The sequence below is a fragment of the Nipponia nippon genome, unplaced genomic scaffold (assembly GCF_047370975.1).
Source record: "Nipponia nippon isolate SJK-2023a ecotype South Korea unplaced genomic scaffold, ASM4737097v1 scaffold_4, whole genome shotgun sequence".
In the NCBI taxonomy this organism is placed as follows: Eukaryota; Metazoa; Chordata; class Aves; order Pelecaniformes; family Threskiornithidae; genus Nipponia; species Nipponia nippon.
Window position 1 is genome coordinate 61,874,611 of NW_028262358.1, and position 15,325 is coordinate 61,889,935.

Here is a 15,325-nt window from a genome sequence, read left to right on the forward strand (position 1 = left end):
CGTGCGAGCAGGCGAGAAGCTGTGCGTGGCACTGAGGAGCACAAGGAAGAGGTGGGGAGGTTTCAGTACAGAGCTCATTAACGTCGCTCAAGTGTGTCTGGAGGAGTCTGAAAAAACAGAGAGTTCAGAGACATCTTTTGTGTAGTGTTTTCGGCAACTGGAGCAGGGAGCGTCTGCTGTAAGGAGGCGGAGCAACGTAAGTGCAAATCCACATGTGAGACAGGTGAGACTGGAAAGCCTGTGGTTGAGGATGGTGGTTAATGGTAGACTGAGTAGGCTCTTCAGTGCTTAATCTGATTAAGACTCCTGGGGTTTATGGATAGTGGGTTCAGGACGTCTGCAGATCTTACTGGGAGTTGCTTTGTCTAGTGCAGTGGAGTCAAGAAATGGTTTTGAGTGCTACAAGAAAATTGGACTCAGATCAGCTTAAAGCTGAACCATGGTGAGGAGAATGTGAAACTCCACAGAAAAGGCACAAGCATTTTAAAGGATACCTTTATCAGCCTGGCTAATGGAGTCACGCTAGCAATCAGAAACGGATTATGGCAGCATTATCAAAATCCATTTTACTGTGCCATGTTTCTTACTGCATCCCACACTCCCCCAGGCCAACACTTTGAGATGAAGTGATAAAAGGTAACCAGGTTTTATAGCTGCAGTGCATTGTCTTGTGCTGGAGGAGTAGAGAAGCCAATTGTCCGATTAACAAGGCAGATATTCGTATCGTTCCTTCTGGAGCCCATTTTTCAGGACTCTGCAGTTCAGTGGCTTCCACCCATCTCCTGAGTCAGGCTGTGTGCCCGTGCGTGCTGGGTTGTGGTGGTAGAGGGCTTCTGCAGCATTTGGCACGTTTGCAGGGCTCCTGCAGCAGAAATCCTCCTGGTGACTTGTCTTTTCTTGTTAACTGTTACTAAATCTGAAAATCTTCAAAGTCTTCCTTGCCACTCCCTTATTTTTCCTGTGCTGCCAACTCCTCATACAGTGTCCTTTCCCTTGCTTTTTCTCACAGTATTGGGAAGCCAGAAGTTTCAATAATGACCCCCTGGAAAGGTGCGATGGTGTGTTGCCTTGCAAATACTTTGATTTATCAAGTATTCTGTTCAGTGCTTTGTGTATGGGGTGTGCTGCCCCAAGTTGAATATGGGTAACCTGCCATGCTGCTTTTGCAGAGCCCATGGTAGGTAGTAATGCGATGATTAAAACAGTATATTGCCATTTAGGTGGTGGGTATGATGACCTCTATGTTGTGCTCAGAAGGAGCACTATGGACTGTGCAGCATACCACCAGTGAGGGACAACTGGAAAAGGACGTACAGCCTCCACAGGGGACACGGGCTCCCAGTGGCGGACCCTGCACAGGCAAAGGGGTCTGGCTGCTGGATGGCAGCTCCTGTGGTGACACCCGGGGGGACCAGGCTGGCAGAGCGTCGCTGCCACCCGCCCCAGCACCTCTGCCCGTGGCGGGATCTGCGTTGTGTAGGTTTGCTGGTGCTTGGAGCTGGTGCTGTGGTCCCTGGCCCCCTGCCCTGCTGGGGCACGGGGGTTTTGCTCCTGCTCTCAGCTCCCAAAGAGCTCAGGACTGTCCCTGAAACCACTTTTCCTCCGTATGGCTCCTGCATAGGCCAAACTAACGCCTCCTAAAGGAAATGCTTATTAGAAGTCTGATAGATTACAACAGATTCTTAGCCCTCTATTGTTTCCCTGCCCTAATCCGATGACAAATCATTGAAAAATGTGCACGCTGTGTGATCCTCAAGATTTTCAAATCTCTGCACGGACACAGGTACAGATCAACTCTGCTTTTTGTTCCCCATCCAGAGCCACTGGCTCTGTATCACGGGCTGTGATACTTCAAGTAAAAGCGTGCTCATTCTCTGAAATACATCACTTCTCTCCTTAACTCTCGGTTGGCTTGCGCAAACGTCTTGGAGGTAAAGCAGACTTGCACTTTGCTGGCATTGCAGCTGGCAGCATATAAATCTGGCTTATTGATACCTTGTAGCGTTAATAAAAAAAGACATGTTTAAAATAATCCCAAATGCCAATAGGCTTAGTGACATTTAAGCATGAGCGATGCTGTCAGTTCATCTGCAAACAAAAGCGGTACATCTTAATTTGTCTAATTACGCTCTAACATGCAGACCAGCTGCTGCTATGAACAAAAGCAGTTGATCACACCATTTGATTAATTGCATATTAATTGCTGCATTCATGTTAACCGTATGGGAGACAGTGGAGTGGAGTGAAGGCTACTTAGTGGTGGAAAAGAGAAAATGAACTGGCAGAGTGGTATCTTCAGAGGACAAATCTCAGAATGATAGGGTGCCTGGAGCCTGCTGATGCGATCCGATTTTTAGAAGGGATTTGTATTTTTTTCCCCATGCTAAATTATTGTATTTAAAACTGAGAGGGATTTGAGTAGAAAGGACTGTGCCTTGCGTGATGACTCTGTATTTGTGAAAGTACTACTGTTACCAGCAAGTTGGTACTGAATTTGTTTGGTAATTTGCTGAAGGCAAATTTGCTGGCACGCGGCTGTCTGCCTTTGTCTGCCTGCTGTGCCAATGGATGCACCCGCGCTGCCTGGAATTGCTTGCTACGGGAGCAAGGCTGGAAGGGCCAAAAGGAGTACAAAAGTTGCTGATTTTTATACTTTGTGCAGTTTTGCTGCAAGTTTGTAGTCTTTTTAGATAACAGTGGCAAGTCTTGAGCAGAACTGGGCGGGTTAGAAGAAAAAATAAAAAACTTGACGCAGGTGGGTTAGCTGGTATAAAATACCTGCAGCCAAAAGCAAATGGTAGTGGACTGGCTGCTGCATGTATTTAGCATCGGATTACCTTGTAGATGTTGAATGATGCTCTGCCTGAAAGTGAGACTTCAGAAAGCTGGCCTCAACTTCTTTTTTTTCTTTTCTCTTTTCATGCTGTGCGAAGGCAGCAGCCACCCTCAGCAGATGCATGGCGGTTCTGTCGGGTAGCAGGGGTAGGTTGGGAGTACACAGGCGGTGACTTCCCTCCTGTCACCCCCGACTGACGTTACCGCGGTCCGTAGAGCAGCTCCGTCGGCTGTGGGGTGGCCGTCTCCTGCCTCCGGGCAGCCGCTGGCCCGCAGGCGGGCACCCGCGGCGGGGACAAATGATATGTGCAAAGGCAGCTTACTAAAACGAGACAAAAAAACCACCCAAGGTCCACCTTGAGTATGTTTCCTCTCTCCTCCCCTTCACACCTCTTTAGGAAGGTGAGCAAAGCCCGGTCCTGTAATTTCTAAGCCGGTGAAGGGGCAGCAGGTTTGGTAGGAGGAAGACCCAAGGGCAGCTCATTGCTTTCTTAGAAAGGAAGCGATGAGTTAATGGCAGGTCAAATAGAAATAGGTCTAATTACACGAAAGGACGTGCAGGACTGGACCTGGAATATGGAATGATTTAGAGAACTCAGTCTTGTCAGTCGATTAAATCTGCCTGCTTGGGTTTTGTAAAGCAAGTATTTCAACATTAAAGGCTTAGTCCCACCTTATTGCCAACAGATGGCATTTCGCTTGCATTTCCTAAATGTCTCGGCAGAGCTGGGATTGGGAGAGATTGGTTATTTAAAAAAAAAAAAAAAAAGGAGGCAGGGGCATGGACTTTGTTTTAATTAACGTATTGTGGGAAAAAAAATCAAACAAAAATACATGTTTCAGACTGCATTGGAAAGCACAAAAGGAGGCACAAGGATTGCACAACTAAGAAATTACTAATAAGCAGTTGAAAAGTAGATCAGATCTGATCTATTCTAAGAATATGTGGTGCAAAACAAGCAGTAATGGTGATGTTCTTATGCCAAAGCAGAAGCTGGGGCAGAAGGGTTGTTTTCTTGGGGATTTTTTCATCAGAAAAATGCATTAAGTGGCTCATCACAATTGCATCTCAACTGGTGCTGTAATACGCTGCAGTGGGATCCGGATTATGGGGATGATGCATGATTGGAAAGACACAGCTTGAATTTTGGATTGCAAACGGTGCCTGCCGTTACAGCAGTTACAGAAACAGCGCCTGGCTTGTGAACTGACCAGTTTTGACCTGGAGTCACTGGAAGAGAGTAAATACGAAACCCCACGATGCCACTACTCCAGTCACAGCAGAAGGGTACTTAATCGGCCTCCCCGTGTCTTCTGTGCGCAGGCAGGCAGGCTGTGGCCTGACTATTACTAATTTAAAGGCCGAATTCCCCAAAGCGCTGCTCGTGGATGTGAGGCTGCAGCCCCTGGCTTTTGTCTGGAAACTGTTTTTCAATGTGCTGGCAACCATCTAGGTTACTAGCGAGGGCTTGTCCCCATCAGCTGAGCTGAGCATGAACTGGTGTCACTGGAGACTAGGCTTCTGGAGAAGGGAGAAAAGCTTTCAAATATTGTGGTTGAAAGGCAAATTATCCAAGAGTGATACCTTTTCCATGGGAGTGCTCAGCTACCAGCTCTGCGAGGAGTCAGTGGCTGCATGCTGCTCGTCCCGAAGGTCTCATCCCGAAGGTCTTGTCCCCCGTCCGTCTGATTTCTGATCTGAGCCCCAATGAGCATAGGACAGCTTTTCCTCCTCTGATTCAGTGCTGTCATTTGTTTGTCTGCTATCCTTTGGGTGCTTTGACAAGGAGTTTAAGAACGGTGAAGTTTTACACACAAGGGATGCAGAGCGCATTTATCATTGCCCAAAAGCATTGACAGAGGCTTATAAACCCGTTTCTCTGCAGTTTCATGATCTGTTCTAGGGTGAGCTAATTAAACTTGTAGCTGCGTAGCATCTCCAAAGCAGATTTGGCACCTCTCCTAACTGAATGATCCCTCATGGTTGTTTGCAGCATCAGCTTTTAATCGGCCTGGCCCTCCTTGTGTTTGTCAGATGTTTGCCACGAACACAATGGCGCAGCTAGACCAGGGAAAGTGGGCTGCTGTTTGGCAGGTGCGAGCAGGTCCCCAAGCAGATGGTGGTAGCAATGTTAGGTTAAATAATTAATAGCACCAGAGAAAAAGACGCTCTTTTTACATCCAGTCGCTGAAGGTGAGCGCGAGTTTTTTCCTGTGTGTGATGCTAACCTTGTCTTGTTAGGTTTAATTAATCTGAAGAGGAGCAGGATGGGAATTGCCCTGACATAAAAAAGAAATATTTTCAAAGCCTATATCAACGCAGTGTTCTAATTTCTTCATTCCTGGAGCAGGGTACTTGCTCTGTACAGAATATTAGGCATTGTGGGATGTGTCAGATACTTTTAATGGCTGTAGGTTCAACTATGTTCTTCAAACCAGCCATGGTTTAAAAACAAAAATGTAAATTGAGTTTTGGTGTGCATCAGCTTAGATGATTCCTGGCATGGTGGCAAAGCAGGGATCCTGTTAGGTGACGCTTCTGTCTAACTCAAGTGGACTGGGATTGAAGCTTGTTTAGTGCTGCATTGCAGTGTCCTTAAAGGGTGCCAAAGTCTAGAACTGCTTGTATCATTATGCGTAAAGATGGGAAAAAGGAAGAGGCTTTTCATGCATACTACATACTGCAGAATAATTTGGGGAAAATACAGCTGTGGTTTTATTGATTGCTTTTCCTGAGGGTGTAAATGTTATTCACATTGACCGTGTTATTGATCTCCCACCTCCTTCTTCACATTCGAATCGGATCTTCTGCTCCAGGGGTCAGCCCTGCCCTGGAGCCGGCAGCAAGTTCCCCACCTGACTCTTCCAGACTATTTTTAAATTGGGCTCCTCCTCTCTTCTCAATAACTTGCGATGTAAAATGCTGTCCCATTCCATTTCTGTAAAAGCGCAAGCTGTCAGTAATTAACAGTCCTCTGGAGAAATCTGTAACCCAAAGTTGAATTTGGATCATTGTGTATAGTTTAAAAATGCAGCCACTGGGATACACGGTGGTTTCATCAACTATCTTGAGATGGCAGGGTCATTTGCTTAGTAGTAGTTAACTGCTGATATTTCTTTGCCTTGTTCTTACTGTCGTCTGAATAACAGATACTGGGATGTTTCAGGAATGACCAAGCTGGGCAGGACCATTGATTGTTGCAAGCTTATTGTCTGGGCTGGAAAACCCATGGTGTTTCTGCACAGAAATTTATTTTTAGGCTCCGTATAGTTGTCTCTGTATTTGTTTGAGTGGTGTCTCCACTCTCTGATCAAGTGTTGGAAATCTCCAAGTCACAGTGTATCTCCTGTTGGCAAGATGATACGTTTAGAAGCTCGTTCAAAAATATATTGGTAGCTTTCGTGGAAGTGGTGTTGATGTGGATTGGTGATGCATGCTTGTGTTTCAGTTCACTTGAAGTGAGATTTCACCACTGGAAGAAGGTTACGCCGAAGACGTGATGTCAGGTTATAGAGCGGTGATCTGTTCTGAGCTGCAGTGGGGGTGATGGTGCCATAGCTGCACGCTTTCGAAGGCTGGCACATACAAATAGTGAAAGTACTGGAAGAAATATTTTCAGAACTAGCGTCAGCCATCTCAAGTTTTAAACTTATACTCCTCCTCCAACTTCTCCAATTTTTACTCCAGCTCCTCTAACAAAATATTAACTTTTCTGCAGCTCATATTTTGTGCTAAGTGGGGAAACCAAGGATACCAAAAGAGACATTTTTGCTATTAAAAATGGTATCTTTCACTTTAAATGCTGCGTTGTTACACATGTTACAACTTTACTGTTTGTTCACTTTGCTGAAGTTCTCCAGCTACAGTAGGGAATAACTACTTTTTCTACAGCAAGAAAAACTGTAGGTATCTGCAGTAGGGATCCTGTAGAAAAAAGTAGGGATCTTCTCCTTTCCCTTTCTGCTAAGAAATGGAGGCAGAAACAGCAGACGGAATGTGGGAGAGGAGAGGAAAAAAAATCTCCATTTTTTTATCTTTTTGTGGATTAACTTTTGATGAAGTTGATAGTGATGCCTGTTGTTTGCTTAATGCCCCCACATACTTATTTATTGAAACCATTGCCATGTTAAAAATCATGATAGTTGGTGTGCTCACTAGTGCTTTCTGATGATGTTTGGTGGCAAGGCACCTTTTTCACAGTAGCATGGTTTAAACTGTTAGGTGCATTTCGCTAGCGATCCAAAGAAACGCAAGTACTGAGCTGTTAATGTTGACTGACCACGGCATGTTGTGGGGTTTGGGCTGCCTGTTTGTGTGTGATTAATAACAAGGATGTTTGCATCTCTGACACTTTTAATCAAACAGGTAGTAATAAAATTTTAAGCTGGCATCCACATTATAAATTTTGAAAGTTGAACCAATTAGCAGTATGAATTTAGGAGGTTATCCTTTCCTTTCGAAGACTTTGTTGAGAGCCTTTATAAGAAGATGCTAATCACAGGAAGGTCATCTTAAAATTTGTTTTCAAAATCTATTGGTGTTTGATCATGCCTGAGATCCACATGCCTGTGGCCAGCCAAAGACGTTCTCTGGAAATGCTGTGGTAAAGACGTTGGTTCAATTGTTGCCTTAGGAGCTTAAAACAGGTTGCTGAATCTTTCAGCAATATAATTATTAGGTGACTGTTACATGGACTGGATGCCTTATTTTAGTTGGAAAATACTGTTTTTCAGGGCGGTTTGTGCCGTTATTTAATTGGAACATACCCAGTTTTCAGATTTTGTCAAAAATCTTAGGGCTTTAGGGACAATACCAAATGTCACAACTGTGGAAATCCGGTTATTATTTGTGAACCTTAGCTTTTACTTATCGTTTTACTGTTGTGTTGTGCAGATAATCTTTTCAGGGCAAGTTTTTGGAAGTTTCTAAGAAACAAAATTTTTTTTCAAGTTGCTGTGTCAGACAGTGAGCGAGCACTTGGTGTTTGATTTTGGCATGAGCAGTTATATGATCCTATGAAGGTTGGTATTTTCCAAGCAGCTTCATTTTTTTCATTTATAGATTGCAAAGTTCTTAGGAAACTAGAGGACGTACTGGCCTAATTTTAAGAGAGGATGTCTCCGAGCTTAAATGTGACTCACCTTGAGTTTATTAAGACAGTCAGCAGAAAGAAGAAAAAAAGAACTGCCAACTTCTTATACCAGGATAATGCATATATAAATAACAGTAACCTGAAGAGCAGTGTTGGGCAGGGAGATGGAGATACGCTACAAGAATTCTTTCTGTGACCCTTAAATAAGTGAAATGAGTGGGGAGGGTGTCCCCTTCAGGATACCATACGGAGAATGCAGACTGAGATTAGCTGAAGATGTCTCTTGGATATTAGCATGGATCTACAAGTGCGCAGCTGCCGAAGATGGAATTACAGGCTGAACGGGAAGACGGTTCGGGAGAGAAGTTCAGAAGTGGCATTTTTGCAGTCTAATTTTGTTGGTTTCACTCCGAGTCCTACGGGATGAATCAATGCGAAGACTTACGCAAACTTGTCTGCGTGGTATTTTTTCCATAACAAATTCAGAAGAGAAGCGCCTTCTCCATGGTGCATTATTAGGCCAAGTAAGAGACAAGACTTTGCAAAGACTAACTTATTTGCTGCAGCCATTTTTGATTGGCTCTTCAGGATAAGTGGTGGAAGCACAGGAGCATTGTGGATTTGGAATTTAAACTGAGAATATTTCCTGGTGGAATTTTAAAAGGGTCTTCCTAGGGAGAGAGAAAACTATTCTTCTGGGAGCTGACGTTGCCTTAGCTGGGGTTCAGGAATGGCCAGAGGAGAAAAGGATTGTGCCCTGCAATTTAAAACAAAACCATGAAGCAAAATTGCACATTCACTAAATGTTTTCTGTTCTCCTGCCTGCAGTTACAGTGGGGGAGATGCTCTAACCAAAAGAAACTGCTGCTTTGTCTGCAGGCAGCCCTGCCCAAATGCTCCCTTTTCTCTCTGGTGGTGTGTTTGCATGACAGAGGATCCTGTGGAAAGCTGTTTTGAATTGTCAAAGGAATGAATTAGCTTTATTGTGCTGTGACCTAAATAGGATCATCAGATCAATCAGTCTGCTGCTTTTCTGTCCTCTCCGGCTTAGGTTGTGCTGCTTCTCCTTCCCATCTTCCCCCCCTCTCCCCCCTGCCCCGCCGGGCAGCCCCTTTCCCAGGGCCTGCAGCCCCAGTCCCCGGGGCGGCCCATCTCCTCTGGGTGTACACGGCCTCTACTGGAAATTAAAATCAGTTTAACCCGGGGTGGCCCCGTCGCGGCCCGCCCTGCGCGGTGGCTGCCGCGCCCGGCTCCCCTGGCGGTGCGCTGGGCGCCGGGCCGCCTCGGCCTGTTCTTGCGGCGCCTTTGGGATAAAATAAGACTTTTTCTCCTTTGTTCCCGCTCCCGCCGTGCGTCCTCCTCCTCCCAGGTTTAATGAACCGTCCTGTCGCAGGAGCCGGGGCGGTGCCGCGCTTCCCCGCGGCGGCGGCGGCCCTGGAAGCGGCCCCTGTGAGCGGGCCGGGCCCCGGGGGCCGGGCCGGGGGCGGGCGGGCAGCCGGAGGCGCTGCCGCCCGGGGCGGCCTTTGTGCAGGGAGCGCCTTTGTTCTCCGGCAGGATGCCGGGAGGAGGGCCGGGACTGGCGCTGAGGGCGGGAGAAACCCCTTCTGACCGTGAAGTATTGACTCCCGTGGTCTGCGGGGCGGCTTCCACTCCATTTAAACACCGGCAGGCACTCCACGGCGTGGGTGAAGGTGGCCAGAACAGGCGTAAAGCCTGGGCACGAGTTCTGAAAGCACTGGAGACATCACGCTTGATGTTTCCTCATGACGGAAGTCTCGCCTATAAGCCAAGGAGCAGCTTTCAAGGCCGGGCGGTGTTGGCCTGAGCCGGGCAGGAGCCCTGTGACCTGCAGAAGCGGTTTATGGCCCTTCTCGGGTTGAGGCTCGCCCTGCAGATGCCTGGGGAGGGGGTGCTGGGGGGTCAGTCCCATAGCTGCTCCCCTCCGGACACGCTGGGACGTCAGTCCCATAGCCGCTCCCCTCCGGACACCCTGGGTACTGGGGGGTCAGTCCCATAGCCGCTCCCCTCCGGACACCGCAGCTGCTCGGAGGGGGCAGACAGGGGTGGCAGGGAGCAATCCCGAGCACGTCCTACACGGACCCAGTCTTGCAGACATGCTGCAAACAGCTGCCCTCCAACAGCTTCTTCCCCACGCATCCCAATGTGAGCTGCTGGAGCGGGGCACAGTGGAAACTTATTTCGAGCGAGTGACTGACGTGTCCGTAAAAAGCAAAGGCATCGATTTAATTGTTTTGAGTACGTCTGCTTGCCCACGTTTCTCCGTTCTGTTTTGCTTATTGAACAGAGACTCACTGAAAGAGCTCTCGCGGTGCAGTTCCCAGCTCAGTTGTATGGTTTTACTTTTCCTTGCCTCTTAAAATGTCATCAGTGCTATACAGTTGTTTAATGGAGGATTTTTCCATCATCTGAATAAAGTCGCTAAGGCCTACATGTTAAAAGTTTAGGTTTTGAGATGATGATACATGTTAGTTTGATGCATCATTCCTTTCATGAACTTGATACCTGTGTTGGGTTGACCTCTCCTTCATGAAAATAAGTGCTAAAATTTGTCTTGATTTGTGGGAGGGAGCAGGAGTGGGTTGCTTTAACTATTCTTGTGGTTTATTTGGTTTTTTTTTAGCTTAGTACTTCCTAAATTTTGTACTGCACATGTGCATAGGCTGATGAGCGGCAGTAGGAAGGAGAACAGTTGATTCTCACCGATTTGTTAGCGTCCCTGATGGACAGCTGCCACCGGGATGCTGCTGGGCAGCTGCTCCAGCTGTGGTTACGAACAACCCAAGTACGTCCCTTTTCAACATTTGCCTTTTTATAAAGCCTTAACTTCTTCAGCGGATCTTGCGCACTGGTACAAGGTTCAGGGCATTGGGTTGTGAATGGGGGCTGGACAGGAGAGCCGCCCACCCCCAGGGGCTGGCTTGAAATATTTCCGTGGAAGCGGAATATTTCCAGATTGTTTCACAGGCGCCGATGAATGTGGAGGGGTGGCTGCCCCAGATGGCTGTCGCAGAGCAGGTCAGCTGGAAAGCCCCTCTAAAGAGGGGAGAGAGCAGGGAGAGGAGCGAAGGAATGGCTGCAGCATTTCAGGCACGCCATGCACAAGCAGCCACTCCTGTTCCCTTCTCCTCTGGATGTACATGGCCTCTACTGGAAATTAAAATCAGTTTAACCACTCAGGGATTAAAAACTATTACAACGTGAACTAAAAAAAGACCCAGTTTTGCTAATGAGTGTGTTACACATGCATGATTTTGAGCACGCTGTTTGGCACTGCATGTTATGCCTCTCATTTTCTTTGCTTCAATCTCTGACTTGTTTGTTAGGAAGGAATTTCTTCTGGGCCAAACTTTGTACCTTCAGTTAACACTCCCATCGGGTATGAAGTGGGAATTAGCATTTGCTGAAAATCTTCTCTATTTTCTGTATTCCTTGTGACAGTATCCTTGTGCGGTGGCAAGCGAGTGCAATTCCTGCTTGTAAGGCTCTGGGAGCTGAGGCGGGGGGTTAATATTAACTTGTCCAAGGTGCAGTAGGAAGCATGCCGCAGAGCAAGGTCCCCCCAGCCTACTACCTGCCTCTGAGTCATCTCCCTTTAAAGAGCTGGCATCGCAGGGCGTGCACACCTCCTGTTCATGCTGGGTTTATCCAGCTTTAACAAACTTTCGAATTTTTTCTATCAAGGTAAATTTAGGTGGGTTTTTTATTGTTGTTTGGTGGGGGTTTTTTTGTGGTTTTGCCTGCTGGATTGGCAGCGTTGGAGGCTAAAGTCGGTTTGCATATTGACAACAATATAAATATTCTCAAACTGCCCCATCTTTTCCTTCTCTACTCAATGTAGAGAGATGGGCTGCAGAGAAGCACACTTATTTCATGCTTTCAGCTCTAAGAGAACTGCTACTAGAAGCCAATTGCCGTGACAGTTTCTTGTGACAGGAAAAGCGTTTTTAAAAAAAGCTGGATTGAGACAACAGGCTGAATTTCACCCAAGCCAATGGGTTTGCCTCAAGTGGGGAAGTTTTCTGGTTGTTGTTGACCTAGTGCAGACGCTGAGAGATGCAGGTGCAAGTAGCCAACTGTATCCCCTCATGATAGCCATTTTTGATGTTTGACCTCTTTATCAGCATGACCCGGGGGAAGGTGGAAGCAAAGGGGGGTGAGGATGAAAGGCAGACGTCACCTTACGCGTTGTTTGTTACTGGGTTTGAATGGCTGCCTCCATACTGGAGATCAGGGCTGGAGGACAGTGATCAAGTGCTTGCTCTCAGGCAGGGGAAATGCTTCAGGGTGGGTTGAGGATCCCAGAACAAATTGCAGCACTGGACTTGGGACACATTGCAGCCCAGGGTGAAATGGGGAAGGGTTCCCCAAGCCGTCCAAAGTACCCAGGATCATGTTGATACACAGGGTCCTGACCATGAAAAAGGAACAAAGTCTCCCTTGCCAGGGCTTGCAAGCCTCTCTGAGGTGCCATAAAGACCTCGGGGAGAATCTGTCTGACTTCCAGGAGCCCAGTCTCCCTCACATGCCAGCTTGAAACCATCACCTTTCCCTGTGCAGATGCACGGTAGCTCCCCTTCCCACTTACAGAGGCACTTCCTACGTCCTAAAAAAGATCACCGACACACTGAAAAAGGAGTTCCCACCTTCTGGGTTTGCTCTCAGATGGCAATGCTGCTGGAGTTAGAAATGGAGTCATTCTGCATTCGCCTCCAGAGTGTGTCCAGCAAGTGTGGTTTTAATGATGTATGGGTGATGGGAAATTCCTAACAGAGGTATTACTGTGTATGTGATTTAAAAAAAAAAATAACACTAAATAGTTATCTTACTATCAGAGTTTGATGCCAGGGTCATTTTTTGTGTAAGGTGCTTGATGGAAATCAATGCAAAAGCAGAGGTGCCTTCCCCGCCAGTGCTGCCACGGCACCGTGGTCTTCTGTCCCTTCGGCAGAGGTGAGCCAGTCAAAATGTCCCTTGGACCAGCAGCTGCTGGAGAGACCTGCTGCCACTGGCTTTTTTGGTGTCAAACCCGTAAAATCTCTGGGTTTGGAAAGTCCCGATACAATGCTGATAACAGCGTGTTCAGACAACGATGGAGGCACTTTGTTTACGCTCTGGCCTGCGCGGTGCTGAGTCTCAGCCGTTTGGTGAAACTCGGAGCGAAGTTCCTGCGGAGCATCTGCTTTTTACGTGCTGCGCTGCAGAGGCCGGATCCCGCTGCAGCTTCGGGGTCAGTCTGAGCCCCCTGCTGCTGGCATTTTTCTTTTTCCCGAGGAAAAAATCCTTTTCATTGTTAACCCGAGGGGGTTTCCTAAGCTTGCTTTGTGAGGGAGGGCTTGCTTCTTGAGCCTGAACATTGTGCGAAGGGCATGCCCTGCTGAGCACATTGATTTAGCGCTTAGCATTTTCTCTTTAACTTCTGCAAAACTGCAGTTCATGCCGAGGAAGGATGGCTGTGGACCTCTGTACAGATGTATTTTTTTAAGGCATGAGGATATAACGTGCATCTCAAAAAGCTGGGCTGTTTCATCTCTGTGCCCAAGTTTCATTTGACGAATAACAGGTTCTCGATCAGCCAGAAATAACTCGATTTTGTTTTCCATGTATCTGGTCTGAGATGACGCTAATAAGAATAAATTAGGAGTGTTACTGAATGAAATTCAATATGTCAAATCAGCGGGCCGATGTCCCAGGCGATGGCAGTGACGGCGGGGGGAGCAGTGGATCAGGGAGGGTGGGCGGTGCGGAGCGGGGGCTGCGTGTGGCGGCCGGCCGAAGCGCCGCGCTTGGCCCCTTAAGAAAGTGGGGGCGAGGGGGTAAAAAAAAAGGGGGGAGGGGAGAGGGAAAGGGGGCAGGATGGGAGCGGGGGGAAAGCGGGGCACCCTGATTTGCACGAAAATGCAACTCTTACTTGCGACTGGCAGGCGGCGGCGGGGCGGGCGGCGGCGGGGGGGGGGGGGCGGGAAGGTGCCGGCACCGGCGGCGGCAGCGCCCGCGGCTCGGCCGGCAGAGCCGGGTGCCGCGACCGGCGGGGAGGGAGAAGCCACCTGCCCGCTCCGCCCGTCCGGAGCAGCCAAACTTGGGAGAGCCTCCAGAGGGAAGGATGAGAAGGAGAACTTGGCGTAGGAAATGCACGGGCAGCAAGAAAGCCTGATTTTTGGTCCTGTGCAAGCGAGAATAACAATTAATTTTTTCCTTCCTCCTTCTCCTCCTGTTTTGCATGTTGAAACAGGCTGTTTTCAGCCCGCAAAGTGACATGCGAGGAGGAGAAATTCAGGCTAAAGAATTGTAAATGGTTTCGTGCATCAGGAAGATCTAGGCAGATGTAAAGTTGTGATTTGAGGAAAGAAAGGCGGAGGGGAGAAGCCTGGAGAAGAGAAATTTGGTGTGCAGAGTCTGAACAGGCTCACTCTGGGAACAGCCACCTTTCTGCAGCTCCTCCTTTTTACGGGATTTAAACTCCAGGATCGCAATTCAACACCTTGAAAATGGTGGTTTTCATCAACACAAAGCTTAAATCTCTCATGAAACTTTTCAAGAGAAAGAGTAAGTAGTTGTGGGTGCTTGCTGTCCTTTCGGGAGGCAGCCGAGTCTTGCAGGAAAGCGCAATTCCCTTCGGCTTTGCTCCTGCGTTCCTGACGCCTCTTTTTAAGTTTATCTCTCTTCTCCCTTGAATATTTTGTAACGTGCAGAGGCAGCCTTATGAAGGGTTTTAGGACCTCAGCTTTGGGATGCTGTGTTGCTTTTGAAGTCCTGTGTCGCGGTGGTTTTGAAGGAGCCAAACTTCTGCATGTGAAGCAACTTGGGTGACAAGGCTGAGCGTGCCGGTGTCACCTGCGGTTGGGCACAGGTGTCCTGCTGCCTGTTGGGGCATCCTCCCAGCATCTGTCAGACATCTGTCTCTGCTTGTGCAGCTGCTGAGCGCACGTCTAGCTATGGGCTTGTATCTACAAGGCTTGTTCTGAGCCAAGTTGTGTTTTTTAAAGATGCTCTAGTTCCAGCATGGCTTTTAAAATCACCATTTTCCATTTAATTCCTGAAGACAGACAAATTACATTAGAGAGAGTAGTTTGCAGATATGTGCAGCACTTCTGTCGACTTGTTTTGATGACCATTGCTCTGATGAGTAGTAAACTTCAATTTTGGTATGGTGGCACTGCAGCCAGGCAGTGGGCTGGAGGCTGGTGTTTCCCTCCTCCTCTTCCTCCCCAGCCTGTGCTCCCCTCCCCAACCGCCTGCTCACCCAGGGGATGGCGAGGGGGGCTTTTCGGGAAGTTCACTGAATATGCCTGTCACTTTTTCTGTAATAGCGGGATGATCGATGCTGTAACCAGGTAGGTGGTGACTTGTCAGTTTGTCATGATTTAGGTTTGACCTCT

General features: G+C 47.9%; 1 protein-coding gene across 9 annotated transcripts in view; it reads left to right on the top strand.

Annotated features, from left to right (window-relative positions):
• The window catches only part of NHSL1 (NHS like 1), a 184,107-nt gene that overhangs the window by 113,979 nt on the left and 54,803 nt on the right, over window positions 1–15,325 (top strand). The window contains exon 1 of one of the 9 annotated variants that reach the window (XM_087776219.1): window positions 14,245–14,492. The exons of the other annotated variants lie outside the window; for them this stretch is intronic. Coding sequence (XP_087632345.1) covers window positions 14,435–14,492 — 58 coding nt within the window. The 5' untranslated portion in view covers window positions 14,245–14,434. Of the gene's footprint in view, window positions 1–14,244; window positions 14,493–15,325 lie in introns of those variants that run through there. 9 annotated transcript variants of the gene reach the window in all.